At 38.7% G+C, this 17794-nt stretch overlaps 1 protein-coding gene across 5 annotated transcripts in view; it reads right to left on the bottom strand.

Moving 5' to 3' along the window:
• Positions 1 to 17794, bottom strand: part of LOC125457421 (otolin-1-like) — a 220539-nt gene that overhangs the window by 121807 nt on the left and 80938 nt on the right. For 4 of the 5 annotated variants that reach the window (XM_048541590.2, XM_048541586.2, XM_059650885.1 and 1 more), the window contains exons 2-3: positions 5552 to 5660; positions 346 to 433 (exon numbers count right to left, since the gene is read on the bottom strand). In XM_048541590.2, the coding sequence (XP_048397547.1) occupies positions 346 to 370 (25 nt within the window). In that variant the 5' untranslated portion in view covers positions 371 to 433; positions 5552 to 5660. Of the gene's footprint in view, positions 1 to 345; positions 434 to 5551; positions 5661 to 8493; positions 8644 to 17794 lie in introns of those variants that run through there. The other variant, XM_048541588.2, reaches the window with a different exon arrangement.

Raw genomic sequence — 17794 nt, 5'->3', positions numbered from 1 at the left:
AAATATTCAGCAATTGCAGACATAAAACCACATGATTTTGCAATTTAATTAGTAGATCATAAATTAAAGTTTAAAAAAAGGACATTCCTGTCCATTTTGCATTTATAAAGAGAGGATAACCTAGTCATAAATTACATAAACGTAGCAATCAATCACTTTTCATTCCATAAACTCAGCCAACTGATCCACGGCCATGAAGGCAGTCATCCACTGGAAATTCTAATTATCATTATTTTAAATTATACTAACTTAATATAATGCAGAATCACTCTACATTTATTTGCTCACTACATGCTCACTACCATGATAGGATTTTATGACAGTTGAATGAATTAAAACACTTACCAATTTCTCCAGAAAGATGGACCATTGATTTTATTTAATTTCCACAACATCGGGCCCTGCCTGGCAATGTATATTTTTCCACATATGCCTGTCCACAAAAACAAGATAAATCCCATCCAGTCACTTGTTGACACATCAGTCTACATTCAATCAAAAGTAAAATAATCCAAGATGTCACTGATTGAGCTAGAACTTTGTGCTAGTCTAATGTCTCTTTCACAGGAATATGCTTCCCACCTATGTTAAGTTTAAGTTCTGCCAGAGATCAGTCCTTCACTTCCTTACAACTAAGGCCCCTCTAAGGGCAAAAATGGCTGAATTTCACAGGGAAGGTCAGAGGAACAGTCCTTGACATTAAAGCCACATTAGATCCAATCTCCAATCAGGATCCTGGCAAAATTGAAATCAATGCAAATTAGGGAAACACTTGGTGTGACGCAAGCGCAAAGAAAGATGTTATGGCTGTTGGAGGCCAAGCATATCAGCCTTAGCATATCACTGCAAGAATTGCTCAGGACAGTGTCCAGAACCAATCAACTTCAGCTGCTTCATTAATAATTCTCCCGAAATTGTAAAATCAGATTTGGGAATGTTTATGAATAATACAATCTTCAGGACCATTTGCAACTGCTCATATATTAAAGCAGTCCGTGCCTGACCACAGTAAGAACTGGGAAACATTCATGCTTTGATAACAAATTGTAGAGCTGGATGAACTCAGGAGGCCAAGCAGTGTCACAGGAGCAGGAAGGCTGATGTTTCATTTTTCTGAAGACGGGTCCAGGCTCGAAACTTCAGCCTTCCTGCTTCGCTGACGCTGTTTGGCCTGTTGTGTTCATCCAACTCTACTCCTTGTTACTTCAGATTCTCCGGCATCTGCAGTTCCTACTATCTCTGAAACCTTCATGCTTATTAGTATGATAATTAGCAAATAACATTTGTACCACTTGAATGGAAGCAATGGCTTTCACCAACAAGAGTGTATCACAGCTTCTCCGCTTGATATTCAATGGTGTTGCCATTTTGTAATCCCCACCATCCATGTCTTGGAGATCAGCATTAACCAGAAACATTAGACTAGCCACAAGGTTGTAACTACAAGGTTAGGTCAGAAACTTAGAATTTTGCGTAGATTGTTTGACCACCCAATTCCCCAAAGCCTACCCACCATCTACAAAGCCAAGGTAGCCAACCATCCTGAATTTTATATGCCTGCCCTGCATACAAGGTAGTTAACCTATAACTTGTGATTTTTGCAGCCAGGGCACAGTTTGTTTCATGTCTCAGTTCTTCAAATCTTGTGGCTGTGTAAAATGTGCCTGCACAAGCTTCCCAATAGCCTATTCTACTTTAGACTTGACAAGAAACACTTCTCCACCTTGCCCAACCCTTAAATGCTAGGAACTATTCACCCTACCCCAAACCTATGTGCTCACCAGCATCTTCACCCATGTAGCTCCCCCTACCGTTCCACCCCTCCAAACACACTATCACAGACTCATCATGTCATTCAATCCCTAAGATTATTCTCCAATGGCAAAACTCACTGCACAAGGTACAAGTCAGGAGTGTGATGGAATATGCAACATTAGGCTGGGTGAATGCAGCTCCATCAACACTCAAGAAATGTGACAACATCCAGGACAAAACATCCAGGACAAAGCGATTCTCTTGATAGGTATCCTATCTACGACATTAATATTCACGCCATTGATGATACACAGTGACTGTAGAGTGAGGCACCTATGAGATGCACTTCAGTAACTCACTAAGCCTCCTTCTATGACAAATTCCAAACCTGTAACCCCCACCACCTAAGAGGACAAGGCCAGCAGATGCATGCAACACCACCTCCTTCCAGTTTCCCTCAAAGCTAAAAAGGATCCAGACCCAAAGGGTCAGCTTTCCTGCTCCTCTGATGCTGCCTGGCCTGCTGTGTGCATCCAGCTCCACACCTTGTTATCTTTAAGCTAAATGCTATCCTAACTTGGAATTGTAATGCGCCATCACTGTCACTCCAATCCTGGAGCTGCCTTCTTTACAACATGGTGGGTACACTCATACCAGAGAGACTGCAGTGGCTCAAGAAGATAAATTGCTACTGTAAATTCACATCAAAGTAAAATACTGTGGATTCTGGAAATCTCAAAAACAGAAAGTGCTGGAAAACTCAATAGGTTTAGAAGCACCTGTGGGCAGAGAAAAATATCTTTCAATTCTGATAAAGAGTCACACCAGACTGGGAACATTAGCTCTGTCTCTCTCTCCACTGATGCAGCTAGGCCAGCTGGGTTTCTCCAGCAATTTCTGTGTTTGTACCTTGTACTCATCATGAGCGATAAATTCTGGCCTGGCCAATGATGCTTACATCTCACAAAATAACTCCTTAAAAAACAGGCTGATTGCATATGTGCAGTAATTTTCACAAACCAAAGAATTTTTGTACATTTCTATGTGAATTCTTTATGAATCCTTTTCCTTTGCATACTAAATATAACTTTATTATTTCTATGACCCTGATAAGGTGGTGTGAAAGTTCAATTTTAATCGTTCTTTGCAAATAATTAGCAAATAACATTTGTACCACATGAATGGAAGCAATGGCTTTAACCAACAAGAGTGTATCACAGCTTCTCCATTTGATTTTATTGGTTAAAAAAATCACTTTCTGTTTTGTATGGAATATATTTTAATATCATATTTTCAATTTACTGCTTGTTTCAGTTTTGAATTATAAATATGTCATTGATTTTTATGTGTAAATGAAACATTATTGTTATATTACATAAAATATTATGGATTTCATAGCATATCAGTCCTTTCAATATAAACAGTCACATTCCCCAGCTCACTGTGAAAAATCCCAAGAGATTTGTGTGCAGCTTATTTTTCACAATGTGCATCTTTTATAAAGAAAAATATTTGAACCTTAAAATTTGGATGAAAATATTTATCATTGTTGCCAAATTCTCTGACTAGTTTAAAGGACAAACCTTTCCTTATAAGAATATTGAAACTATACACCATAAGGACCTCCCATGTTCTCCAATGTCTAGCACTATTAAATCCTATTAAATTTAGACTCTAACTTCAAACAATCTTGATAGTTGTCCCATTCTCCCCTCATCTTTTAAAGGAAAACTACAGATACATTTCATTATAGTCATTCTCAATTTGGAAATTCAACAAAACATTATGCTCATTATTTAGTTATAGTTATCATCTCCTATTGTATTTTGTAGATTTTTTTGCTCCATATAAATGGCAGCATCAATTTCTTAGAATATTTTCAACTGCTTTCCTTGTTTTGATTGCTTGAGGAACTTTTATTTTCTTTGTTCATGTATGATACCTGTCCCTTTGAATTTCCAATTGAAAAGGAAACTAAAGGTGTGTCAAAGATGTGCACAAAACTGCTTGTCTTCTGAGAATTGGGTAAGAAGTAAAATTAAACCAGATTGGGAGGTGATGTTTGAAAAACCATTTATCTAAAGTGGGAAGTAAGGAAGGTCTCCAAGGAAAAGTTGTTGGTTGTGTGGCATGAGAGGACAATCATTTTAGTTTGCTGCTATGAAGACAAAAAAAAAGAAGTGAGTATCTTTGCAAAAAGTTGATGTCACAGTGTGCCCTTAGGTTTGTATTTTCTAAGGAAGTAGGGACAAAATTGTGTGTTCTGAATTAGGAGGTGAACAGAATGCTGTTAGACATTGTTTGGGTCGGGGGGGGGGGGGGATGAAGAGATGAAATTGATCATCCTAACAGTTCTTAAGCAGTTACTGAATCACTTCCTATAATTAACCTTTTGGTCTAGGATTGACATTGTTGACATGACCCTGTTAGCCATCTTTGTGCAAAGCTGACTGACAATTGTAGTGGGAATAACCCTATGGGAAGTAAAGAACAATATTCCATTCTTTGCCCAAACCCATTCACCAAGAACTCTAGAGAGGCATCAGCTATCTTAAAGGTAGTTCACCAACTTATTGCTTATTACAAGACTACATTCACGTTGTTGCAAAGGGCATAAATTAAGAGATGCATTTCCACTTTAAATGAACTTGTCTGGTTGTCCAGGAGCTATGCAAAAACCATTGCTATGATGTCGGTTTATCAATGCAGTTGAGGGAACAGGGTTTTGTTATTATTCAAATGAGGCAGTGAAGTTAAAAACATCCACAGCTGTCACTTTCACAGGATTGAGGATTGCTGGTCCCCCAGCCTGATTGTTGCTCCCAATTAAATTGGGGGTCTGGAATGAATGAATGAATGAATAAATAGATAAATTCAAGAATAAAGCTACTAAAAAGAAGGAAGTAGGAATGAAATAATAGGCCAGTGGCATCATTATCTATCTTTTGCAAGCCTCTCATTTTAACTTATTTTACAGTAATTGAATCATTATTGTTTCCTTGCAGAGCAAACAGTGACACTTTAAAGATCAACTTCTGCATGTCTTCTTTTTAATTTTCTTTTAAAAATGATTTTTTACATTTATTTTCTTCTTCCAAAAGCATTGTCTTGTAATTACATTGGCAGAGTGTCAGATGCCCAGTTGCATCTAGTCGAGGTGGCCATGAATCAAATATGATATATTGATAAGGGTGACACCAGCAAATGTCCCATGAATTGCATTATAATGAAGACTAATCCACTCCTTCTAAAGCTAACACACATGGTCCTCTGCAAGAAGGAAGCAGGTTGCTGAAACTTCAAAAGTATGGCATCCATTTGCATTTCTAATCGCTGCTAATGAGAAATCGGAATCCTGACAAAACTTGTCTCTATCTTGCATGTACTCACAATTAAATACTTGCCACCTGGAAAATGATTATAAGTCAATTGCATGGTGTAATAATTATTCAGGACACTGCCTGAGGAGAAACTCTGCTGTTAGAATAATTGCCCTGAAGTGACAATCAAAATCTCTTTCTGCTGCATCATTAAATTAAATACTATTTGCAGTCAAACATTAAATTTTAGTGTCAATTTGACTGAAGTATTTAATATATTTTACTTTGTTTTCAGCCTCTTGTTTATCCATTTCTTAGGAGGTAGGTCTTTTGTCATTAACTTTTAAGCACCTATCTTTGACATCATTGTAAGTTTGCTCCAGGATCTTACATCCCTTACACTACAGCCTTCCACAAAACTTTTTCCTGTATCATAAACACTAATTAACATATATACACATTCTAAATTAACTTACCTGGATTACTTCTTTTGGAAAATATTTATCGTACATTTTGTCCTTATAACTCCCACTCATCACCAACTCTTTGATTTGGTCATCTGTATTCATTGGTGAGTCGGGAAATCTAAGACAAGATATAGAAATACTTGAGGTAAAGTTGGAGCTTTAATTTATCCGACTGCCTTTCATTAGGTTAAAAATGTAATCAATCTGTTGACCTGACCACATAAGTAGAGTGCAAACCAAGGGATCAGTTGAAAGTAGTGAGGTTGCATGGGACCTGATTTTGCTCCAGTTAAGCAGTTGATTCCTGTGGTAAGGACAATAACTGATGCCTAGGAAAAATGAGACGAGGTGACACTTATTTCAATGAGACAACCTTGGATTGTATCTAAGATGTACCATCAGTGTTGCTCAGGCAGTAGCGGTCTGATAGTACCTGTTCGATGAAGGTGCCTTGTCCAGATAGGTTGTTCATCTTCCATTGCGGGCAACATTGTTGATGCGCTAACACTTATTACAGTTCTGCACCTGCCTACTTTAGGGTCAGCATTCCTTCTGAGAAGTGATCAATTGCTTTAATATTGTCCATTGCAAACGAGTTGGTTGGTAAAAAATATCGTTACTAGAAGAATAAGGTCACAAATTTTACAAAACAAGCTTTTCTTTAGAAGTTGCAAAGTGGGGATACTAGTCTGTCCATTCATCAGAAAATCCCTTTGTTTTGATCTAAACTCATCGCACACTGACTAAAAAATCAAGCTGCCCCCAACAATATTACACTTGGGGTAGGTAAATTAATTTGTTTATTTGAATCAGGGTTGGATTTCTGCATCCAGCTAGGTAGAAGTCACATGTTGGCAAGCTGCTGGACAATCTGATTAATCAACAACTCTGTGGTCCCTGCAGAGCCAACATCAAGTGGTTGTCACTGCTGGGAATGGTAGCTGTTCCTGGTGAAGCAGTGCTATGGACCCAGGAGTTTGTGTAAGCCTGGGGATTTAATTCAGGCAACTCATCCTTCACTGGCTGCCCGGCAGCTCCTACCACGGTCTCCGCCAGATCTATCTCAGAGGAAAACAATGTTGGTCAGATTAATAGAGAATCATACACGACAGCAACCAACCGACTCCTCAGGTGCACAATCTTTGTTTTCGCGCCACTTCAAGTCACGTGCACAACTTACCCGCCGGGCATGCCTGGAAATCATGGTGGTGAAAGGTGTAACGAGCTGTGATTTGGAGGACAAGGACAGCCCTTTTCAGAGGATTTGAACTTGTGGGAATGTGTCTCTAAAGTGCATAGGCATGAGTAGTAACTGGCCACTTAAGGGCCTTATTTGTTGCAAGACCTGGAAAGCTGTCCAAGGCCTACCCTTCTGCTATAATATGTGACCAGGTCAGGATGGAAGGAAAGCAGGGGTTGCCAGCCAAATGCTTAATTTTACAGAAACCCCACCTCCAAACAAGCCAGCGGACGGCCATGAATTTTCATCTCTGGTTTCTGGTAGCCCTGCAACTATTTTATAAGAACCTGCACTTTCAATGTTTGTGTTGTCAACAGTTATGTTGCACCTGAATATTCATAAATGATTTTTTTTACCTGGCTATATTTTAACTTCAGAAGAGTTGTCAGAAACAATTTATGAATGGGATTGAGTATTGTTTATATTATATTGGGACTATAATTACCTCTGTGAGTGCTCAGTTTCAAAGTTAACTTTCCTATCCCAGCTTTTCATCTCTCCAGTATGCTTAACTCTTTGGCACTAACAAAGTTTCACCTTTCTAAATTTACTGTATATAGTATTCAATAATACAACATTCATATTTGATTATGTGATATGGCATCATGCAAACAGTGAATTGTATGTGTTCACCATGCTGTAAACACAGAATTGGATCATGCTTTGCGCCACACATTTGCAGTTCTTAAATTTGTTCACAACAATGAGATTAGTAACTTTGCAGTATAATCGATGCAAGATTAAGACTTTTGCTGCCATAAGTGTAATTTGAGAAGACAATCATAAGAAAATTATGTGCCAAAAATACCTACATGGAATGAGTGGAATCTTTGCTTGGGGCAGCATCACATACTATCTGCATATGCTGAATATGAAGACTGGAATTGAGTTAAAAAGCCATCGTGCTGACAAAGGAGGCAAAAAATCTAGTTTTGTATATCTGCCAATTTAGGAAACTAACAATGGCTGGCCTATAATTTCCTGAATAACTCCCAAAGAGTTAGCAGTTTAAAACAACCATGAGTATAGACTGCAGGTGATGACCAGAATCCTTTCAGGGAAACTAAGAGCTTTGATACACAAAAGTATACTTTGCAGCAACTATAGGCTCAAAAATTATATAAGACGAATATGATGCTGAAGCAGTGTGGTTTACCATCATGGGAGATATTGCAGCAGGAGTCCTATCCAGATGTTCTGATATTTTTGAGATTTTACTGTGAGCATTTTCAAATATTTTGCCTCATGCTTCATTGCATCAAAATCATTTCTCCCCAAAGGAGATGCTTTAAATATGAAAATAAATGTAGTTTATTTTAACCAGTTAAAAAAAGTTAAACTAGTTAAAACCAGCCCAACCACCCTCCCTCTATGTATTTCAGAGCCCTCTACCCCTCCCCCATTTCTGAAGACGGGTCCTGACCTGAAACATCAGCTCTCCTGCTCCTCTGATGCTGCCTGTCCTGCTGTGTTCATTCAGCTCTACACTGTGTTGCAACCAGCCCAAGGATTGTGTCCTGGAGAAATGTTGATGAGACATTTTGGCATCTTGACTATCTGACTATGAGCTCTTTACAATTTTCAGCAAAACAACAGTGAAGGATGTTGGCGCAACCCCATTGGATGATTTGAACTCAGCTCGTGACCCCATCAGCCACAGGCCACAGAAGATCCTGGAAGGTCAGGGGCAAAGAGGTTTAAAAACTCATACCTGGACACTACCCCTTCAGTGAAGACTCACAGCAAGACTTGTGGCAACCCAAGAAGACCCAGGAAAAGACCTACGAGCCCCACAGAGAGGAAGGAAACTCCAACTTTCCAATGCAAATTCATGGTTCATTGCAGGAAATATACTCCCTCAGATGGTAGAACTAGATAAAGAGTAAATATTGTGAAAATTTTTTAAAGAGTTTTTAATAAGAAACATTTTGTTAATAAATGCAAGTTGAACTGCAATTTGGATTAGACAATAGCCAATAAAAAATAGGTACTGGAGTAGGCCATTTGGCCCTTCGAGCCAGCACCAACATTCATTATGATCATGGCTGATCATCCACAATCAGTATCCTGTTCCTGCCTTATCCCCATAACCCTTGATTCCACTATCTTTAAGAGCTCTATCCATCTCTTTCTTGAAAGTATCCAGAGAGTTGGCCTCCACTGCCTTCTGGGACAGAGCATTCCATATATCCACCACTCTCTGGGTGAAGAAGTTTTTCTTCAACTCTGTTCTAAATGGCCTACCCCTTATTTTTAAACTCTGTTCTGTGTTCCTTTTTCTGTCTCACTAACAACAGTGCTTAGGTAAAGAGTTTTTAATGCATACACTGGTCAAAGCATGGTTACCAGAAATCCAGAAAAGTAATCTAGATCACTATTACAGAGTAGTTATCTGGATCAATAAATCAGAGTCCCAACTTCTTTTTTAATGTTGGGGGGACAAGTGTGAAAAACACGTGATGAAATTTGAATTGAATAATTTCCTGGTGATGATGTGACCATTGTTGATTGTTGTAAATACCCCTACCTAATTCACTAATTTGGGAAGACAACCTGCCATCCTCACCTGGTCTAGCCAATAGCGACTCCCGATTCACAGAAATGCAGTCCACTGCTAAATGTGTTCTGAAATGACCCATCAGTTCAGGGACAATTAAGAATGGGCAATAAGTTCTGGCCTTGCCAATGATGCCTATGTTCAATGAACATATTTTTAAAAATGCTATCTCATATATCCTGGTCCCATGGCAACCTAATGGCTGACTGAGAAATCGTTGAATCAGGATATGCTGGTTCAACTACTTAAAACAAAATAAAAATTTCTACTTTTCAGTAGTTTTTTGCAAAATAAGGGTAAATCAATGGCCTCAAAACAATTTTTTTAAAAAACGCAATGTGATATTTCATCATTCATATATTGATCATCTTTTGCATTTTCCACATCGACTCTACTTTTAGAATCTTGGAATATATGCGACTAAAAATTATGTCTGGCAATAAGAGGGAACATTTAAATATGTTCACTTGACATTTTTCTTTCTATTTTGCAGGGGAGTGAACCTGTTCAGAATAAATGGCTAATAGAAATGTTTTAATTAACTGTCACTAATTCCCTTGTTCTGATCTAATGAATTAACAATCCCTAAGGCTTAGCCTTTCTTGTGGCACTGTGGTAGTGTCCCTACCCTAAACTAGGAAGACTAGGAAAGTCCGACCTGCTCCAGAGATGTGTAATAACATCTTTAAACAGGTTGATTAGGAAAAGTAGTTCAATGAAAAAAAAACGAGTTGTAAAACCCTAATTCTTTTTCTTTTTACATGCTGACACAAGGGTTGAAACTCTCATTACCATTTGGCTAGTTGCCTTTTTTTGCACAAACAACAATTTGACGTGTTAAGTAAGATTGTCTAAACCTTCACCGTGATCCCACAGTGTTGCTATGAAGTGACTGGTCTTTTTTTTAATTATATGAGAGGGTTCATCTATGACATTTTGTTCAAAGCGTATTGGCACATTGAAGTTATCTGTTCAGCTGTGTGATATCTTTTGAGGTTCTGAGGGATTTTTTTTCAAGCTGACATTTGGTTTTGAAGCTTCAAATAAGGTTGCAAATTTTTCTTTCGCTGCCAGTTCTGCGTGCGAATATATGGATTGTTTATACACTCAGAATTTTAATTCTAATTAGGAAAACTACTTAGAATTATTGCAGAGATGTAACCAATCTTTGAAATAAAATTTTACTGCTTTTATTGTGACCAGAGAAATTAAAATCCAGCGATCCACAGAGTTTGCTAGCTGCTTTGCTGAGACATGTCTCATGCATTTATATGGTACTATTTATCAGGGTATCCCTGTTGCAGTGAGATTAAAATAGCCATGAAGTAAATGAATATTTGAATTTATGGGGCTAGCTCTGTGTTTTGAGTGTAATATTTCAGGACTAGTTTTGAAGTTTTCTGACTATCTAATACTGCTGACCTCATTCAATGCCTAACTGGCATTTCTTTTTGAATTTTTTTGCATATGTAATTTATAGTTTTTTTTATCAAAATGACAATGACAGGCCATGCAAAAATCTACAGAGTATTAAAACACTCAGCTTCAATAATAATACATGTTCCCATACTTAAACTTTTAAAAATCTGAAATCCTAGTCTGGGAGAGCAAATGTATTGTTGTAGGAAACAATTTGATTATTAATATAATATTAAGAACCAAATATATTTTCTCTCTTTTTTCAATCTCATAATAAACGTCTTCTTCATTACTTATGTAGAGCCCTTGCAATATGGAAAAAGGCTGTGCAACCAAACAAATCCACATTGATCGTCCAAAGAGAGTCCAAGCCAGGCCCACACCCCTATTTCCCATGGCTAACACACCCAACCTACACATCCCTGAACACTATGGGTAATTTAGCATGGCCAATCCACACACCTTGCACATCTTTGGACTAAGGGAGGAAACTAGAGCACCCAGAGGGGAGCCACACAGACACGGGGAGAATGTGCAGACTCCAAATAGACAGTCACCTGAGGCTGGAATCAAACCCGTGTTCCTGGTGCTATGAGGCAGCAGTGCTAACCACTGAGACACCGTGTCTCCATAACAATGAGGGACTTGATGAAAATATATTGCTATACAGCATTTAAAATTGCTTCATGAATTGGAATAAATTATATAATCTGAAGACTTAATTTTATTGCGATAAGCCAATGTTTAACTTATTGTATAGAAACAAGAAATTTGAAAATGTTGCATCAAATAAAAGAAAATTTTACAACATGGAATGGTGTATGTTTGACAACTTTCTGACTATTCATTTCAAAGCAGAATTCAGTAATGTAAAGATTATCAAGCCACATTAATGGCCTATATCAATCCGATCAAATAATTACATAAGCTATACATTAACATTCCATTTTTCTTCACGTCACTATTTACTAAGTTTTGGGGACAACATTCTCACATTTCTGAGTCTATTACAAGATGCCTCAGAAATGTAAGTCCATCATACCATTCTTGCAACTTGTCCAATCTGAAATCTGTATGATCTGTCTCGGGAATCACAACTCACCAACTCTCAATAAAAACAGGAGAAAAAGAAGGAAAGAGGGAGAGAGAAATGAATGGGAGAAGGAAAAAGAGAAAAGTACATTAACATTTACATTTTTGAATGTAAGCACGTTTGTTTCATAAGCAAATTCACCAAGCTGCATTGTATACAGCCCAAGATATCACAACCAACAGTGAGATATATGGTCAAATTATCTCATTTGGATGTGCCAACTGAAATATTAGTGTTAATCAGAGCCCTAGGAGAATACCAGTACAACACAAAGGCAATAAGTTCAAACTCTGTGGAAAAGAATCACAGAAAATACAGGAAATGCTCAACAGGTCTGGAAACATCTGTTGAGGAAGAAGCACCTAACTTTCCAGGTTGCTAATCTTCTGCCAAGGCAATTGCCTTGCCTCAACTATTGCCATGAGATCTTTTATTTCTACTTGAACAGGTATATAGGACTTTGATTGAACATAAGAACCAGGAGCAGGAGTAGGGGCCATCTGGCCCTTCAAGCCTACTCTGCTAATCCATCAGATCATGGCTGATTTTTTCATGGCCTTCATTCCACTTACCCATCCTCTCACTATAACCCTTAATTCCTTTACTGTTCAATACATTTTCTACCTTAGCTTTAAGCACATTCAATTAAGGAAGCCTCAACTACATTACTGGTCAGGGAATTCCACAGATTCACAACTCTTTGAGTAAAGACATTCCTCCTCAATTCAGTCCTAAATCTGATCCTCCTAATTTTGAGGCCTTGCCCTCTTGTTCTAGTTTCACCAATCAGTGGAAACAACCTCCCTACTTCTATCTTATCTATTCCCTATTCAGTCTATTCAGCTTCTCCTCATAATCCAACCCACTTATCTCTGGAATCAACTACTGAATCTCCTCTGCACAGTCTCCAGTGCCAGTATTTCCTTTCTCAAGTATGGAGACCAAACATGCACACAATACTCCAGGTGTGGCCTCACCAGCACCCTACACAACTGCTACATAATTTCCTTGCATTTAAACTCAATCCTTCTATCAATGAAGGACAAAATTCCATCTGCCTTCTTAATTACCTGATATATCTGCAAACCAAACTTCTGTGATTAATGCACAAGGACACCCAGGTCCATCTGCACAGCAGCCTGCTGCAAATTTTTACCAATCAAATAGTAGTCCTTTTTACTGTTATTCCTACCAAAATGGATCACTTCACATTTATCCACATCGATTTCCATCTGCCAGGCCTTTGCCCACTCATTTAAACTATCTATATCCCTGTGCAAACAGTCAGAGCCCTCTGTGCACTTTGTTCTACCACTCATCTTAGTGTCATCCGCAAACTTTGACATGCTGCACATGGTTCCCAACTCCAAATTGTTGATATAAATTGTAAGCAACTGTGATCCCAGCACTAATCCCTGAGGCAGATCACTGTCCACTGTCCACTGTTCACCAACCAGAAAAATTCATTTATCTTAACTCTTTGCTTCCTGTTAGTTAACTAACGCCAAAGTCAATACATTGCCTGTAACGGCATGCTCCTTTATCTTATGCAGCAGCCTCTTGTACTGCATCTTGTCAAATGCACCACATCTACTGAGTCCCTACTGTCTACCATGCTCGTAATGTCTTCATAGAGTTTCAGCAAATTAGTCAAGCGCAATTTGCTTTTCATGAACCCATGCTGCATCTGCCCAATAAGGCAATTTCTATCTGGATGCTTTGCTATTTCTTCCTTGATGATATATTTAAACATTATCCCCACTAGAGAAGTTAAGCTAACCAGTCTGTGACACCCCATCTTTTTCCTACCTCCTTTTTTTGAACAATAACATCACATTGGCGGTTTCCAATCTGCTGGAACTGCCCCAAGGTTCAGCAAATTTTGGAAAATTACCACAGGTGCATTTGTTATTACTCCTGCCATCTCTTTTAGTGCCCTGGATGCATCCATCAGGGCTACGAGGCTTGTCTACCTTTGCTCCATTAGCTTGCCCAACATTACCTCTTTCATGATTATGATCATGTCTAGGTCTTCGCCCACCTTAGCCTCTTTGAAATCAATTACTGGCGAGTTATTCATGTTGTCCACTGTGAAGACCGACACAAATTACCTGTTCAATGCCTTGGCTATTTCCTCAATTCCCATTATTAAATCCCCTTCTCATCCTCTAAATGACCAATGTTTACCCTAGCCACTCCTTTTTATTTTACATATTTATAGAAACTTTTACTATCTGTCTTTATTACTACTGAACTACTAGTGAGCATTTCTTCCAAAAGAACACCTTCAACATTACAAGACATCATTAACATATCAGTTGCATGCTCCAGTCCTCGTCTCAATCCCATAACCTTTTGACTGAAAGACATGGTTATATATGTTTGTATTTTACTTCAGAGTGGATCTGCTCTTCTTTTTAGCATAATATTGCTAGTCTTCTAGTAGCCTCTAAAATTGCAATTTACTGAAAATATTAATTTTCCTTTCTCTTGATCATCTGCACTGGAACTAAATACTGAGAAGAATCAAAGCTATTTTCTTTATCCCCCACAACAGTCTGAGCTGCTGAGCCATTTATTCCATCACTGTCCCTGACAACTGTCTGAGCAGTAAACAGACTGTTCACACTAATGGTGCTATATTTCATCCAATGACGAGCTTACAACCTTATATGCACACCATTGTGAAGATTACCAACTATCACCTCCACAATGTCACTGTTGCTGAATACTTCATTCATGCCTTTGTTACTACTAGACTGTGCACCATCCACAAGGCCCGAGTCAGGATTGTGATGGAATACTCCCTGCTTGCCTGGATGTGTGCATCTCCAACACCACTCAAGAAGCTCGACACCATCCACTCAAAGCAGCCTGATTGGCACATATCCACAAACACACACCAAATGTGTAAGTAGTTGCAATAATGCAATAAACTTCCTGCTGTTTACTCAACACACCCTTCCAATTAGACTAGGAAAGGTTGTTAACCCCATCCACAAACCACCTCAAACTTGAAAGAACCCACTCACACAACTCTACATATTTCAAAAGTGAAAATCGATGCTGGGTGAGTGAGGTTCAAGGATATAAATGTATACCTTGTAGGAATTTCAATGACTCAGTGAACTAGTTCAGTTTCATTTTTGTCAGTTGATCTAATGAACTGTAAAAACATTTTTGTTTTTGCAAGTTACAGCTGGTTACTGCTTGTTCACTGTTTGTAAAAGTCCAGGCGACAGTATCATCCTTTAGGCATCTGTTGAGATTACTCTCCATCTTCGGTCCGCCTCCCCCTCTCTCCCTATTTATTCCAGTTCCCTCCCCCCATCCCCCTCTCTGATGAAGGGTCTAGGCCCGAAACGTCAGCTTTTGTGCTCCTGAGATGCTGCTTGGCCTGCTGTGTTCATCCAGCCTCACATTTTATTATCTTGGAATCTCCAGCATCTGCAGTCCCCATTATCTCTGAAAGTAAAATAACTGCCTTATTTACCACCTCAACAATTAAGGCCTTTAAAGCAAAATTTATGTATTTTACCTGTTTGAAGCATTCCTGTGATAATAACCTTGAATAACGATATCAGGGAGTGAGTTTGCATTTATCTGTGGGATTCAATGAGATATCACAGAGGAACTTGTTCCTATTAGCACCGCCCCTCCACCCCCACATCCTGCATGGCATAGGTAAGAGGAGCAAAACCTTAACTTTATTCTAGGATGTGTGCAGTATATAACAACTGGTAGCAGCAGCAGGAATATAAGCACTTAAGGACTAGAGGGTCAGAAAGGCCCTTGAATTTCATTATTTAGCATCATGATCATTGATCCCTAAATTCAACTTAATTTTCCCGTCTTGCTCCCCATAATCCTTCATTCCATTAGCGTCTTCAAAGATGTCATTCTCGGTCTTGAATATATTAAGCCACTGCCATATGTGGTCCCCGGGAGCACAGAGTTCCAAACATTCACAATGTTCTGAGTGAAGAGTTTTCCCCTTGTTTCAGTCTTACAATGTTGAAGGCACGTCCTGAGTTTATTACCCTGAGCTGTAAACGTTTCAGCAGAGGAAACAGCCTCTCAGGTCCATTGTAACATACCCTCTAAGAGTTCTACATTTCAATTTGATCATTTCCCATTCTTTCAAATTCTAGAGAATACAGGCCATTCCCTGCAATCTCTTCTTATTGGAAGCTTCCCTTATCTTAGAAATCAATTTAACAAATCTTCCTAGTACCCTCTACATGACAAGTATAGGCAAATAGAACATTAGCCCTTATTTCAAAGGAAATGGAGTATTAAAAAAGAGAGGTCTTATTAAAACTTTACAAGGCACTAATAGGAGCACAGTTTTGGTCGCCTTATCTGAGGAAAGATATACTCACATTAGAGGCTGACCAGAGAGTGTTTAGCAAGTGGGTTCCAGGAGAGATTTTCTCAAGAGAAAATGTCAAGTAAGTTGGGCATGCACTTACTGGTGTTTAGAAGAATGAGAGGGGACCTTATTAAAACAAGGAAGAATCAGACAGGACAAGGTATGGAGCTGGATGAACACAGCAGGCCAAGCAGCATCTTAGGAGCAGGAAAGCTGCGTTTCGGGCCTAGACCCTTCAGCAGAAATACAGCTCCACACCTTGTTATCTCAGATTCTCCAGCATCTGCAGTTCCTAGTATCTAAGAAACTGAGAGGGCTTGGCAGTCCAAGTTAAATGCGGAGAGGTTGTTCTTTCAGAATTAGGGATCACCCACTTAAGACAGAGATAAAAAGAAACTTCTTCACTCCGAGGACAGTCAATCTGTTGAAACCTACATGACAAAGACCTTACATAGTCAGATGTCTAATCTGTAAGGGGATGCAGCATTATGGGAAAAGGCAGGAAAATGGGTTTGAGTATTTTCAGATCAGCTACAGTGTCAACAAATGGCAGGACATTCTCCATGGGCTGAATGGCTTACTTTTACTTCTACAGCTTATCACTTTATGGTCTTCTTTACTCTTCTTCTTTATCATACAATTTCCTTTATTAATTCAATGCTCAGCATTTTATATTTCGGCAATCCCTGTACAAGAAAATTTACTCCTCTTTGAAACCAAGAATTTTGGTTAAAAAGGTATTTAGCATGCTTGCTTTCATTGCTCTGACGTAGACATATAGGAGCTGGGAAGGCATATTGAGGTTGTACAGGATGTTGGTGAAACCTCTTCAGGAGTACTACTGGTATGTACAGTTCTGGTCACCCAGCTATTGGAAGGATATCATTCAACTGGAGATAGCTCAGAAAATATTTACCAGAATATTGCTAGGAATGGAAGGTTTGAGATAAAAAGTTAGGCTGGATAGGCTGGGACTTCTTCCACTGAACATAGGAGGTTGAGGACTGATCTTATAGAGGTTTATAAAATCATGAGGACATAGATAAGATGAATAACAAGAGATTCTTTCCTCAGGTGAGGGAGTTTAAAACAAAGGAGCATATCTTTAAGGTGAGAGGAGAAAGAGGGGCAACATTTTTACAGAGAGTGGTTTGTTTGTGGAATGAACTGTCAGTTGAAGTCATGCATGCAGGTACAGTTACCATATTTCAAAGACATTTGGATAAGTACATGAATAGAAAAGATTTGGGAGGGATGTGAGCCAAAAGCAGGCAGATGGGTCTAGTTTAGTTTGGGAACATGGTCAGCATGGACCAGTCAGACTGAAGGGTCTGCTTCCATGCTGAATGACTCAAAGACTATGACTAATCTATCATCTTTTAAAAGACATTCTGTCATTTCAGTCTTCAACAAAAATAGATAATTTCATATTTCCCGGCAGAAATGTTCTGCTGAGGCAGTGTAAGGATCTGGTCAAATCCTATCTGGAATATTGTGAGCAGTTTTGTCCCTGTATCTAAGGAAGGATGTGCTGGTGTTAGAAGAGTCTGGAGGAGGTTTGCAAGAATGAT

Source organism: Stegostoma tigrinum, chromosome 14, assembly GCF_030684315.1.
Source record: "Stegostoma tigrinum isolate sSteTig4 chromosome 14, sSteTig4.hap1, whole genome shotgun sequence".
Lineage (NCBI taxonomy): Eukaryota > Metazoa > Chordata > Chondrichthyes > Orectolobiformes > Stegostomatidae > Stegostoma > Stegostoma tigrinum.
This window is presented reverse-complemented; position numbering and strand designations above follow the sequence as displayed.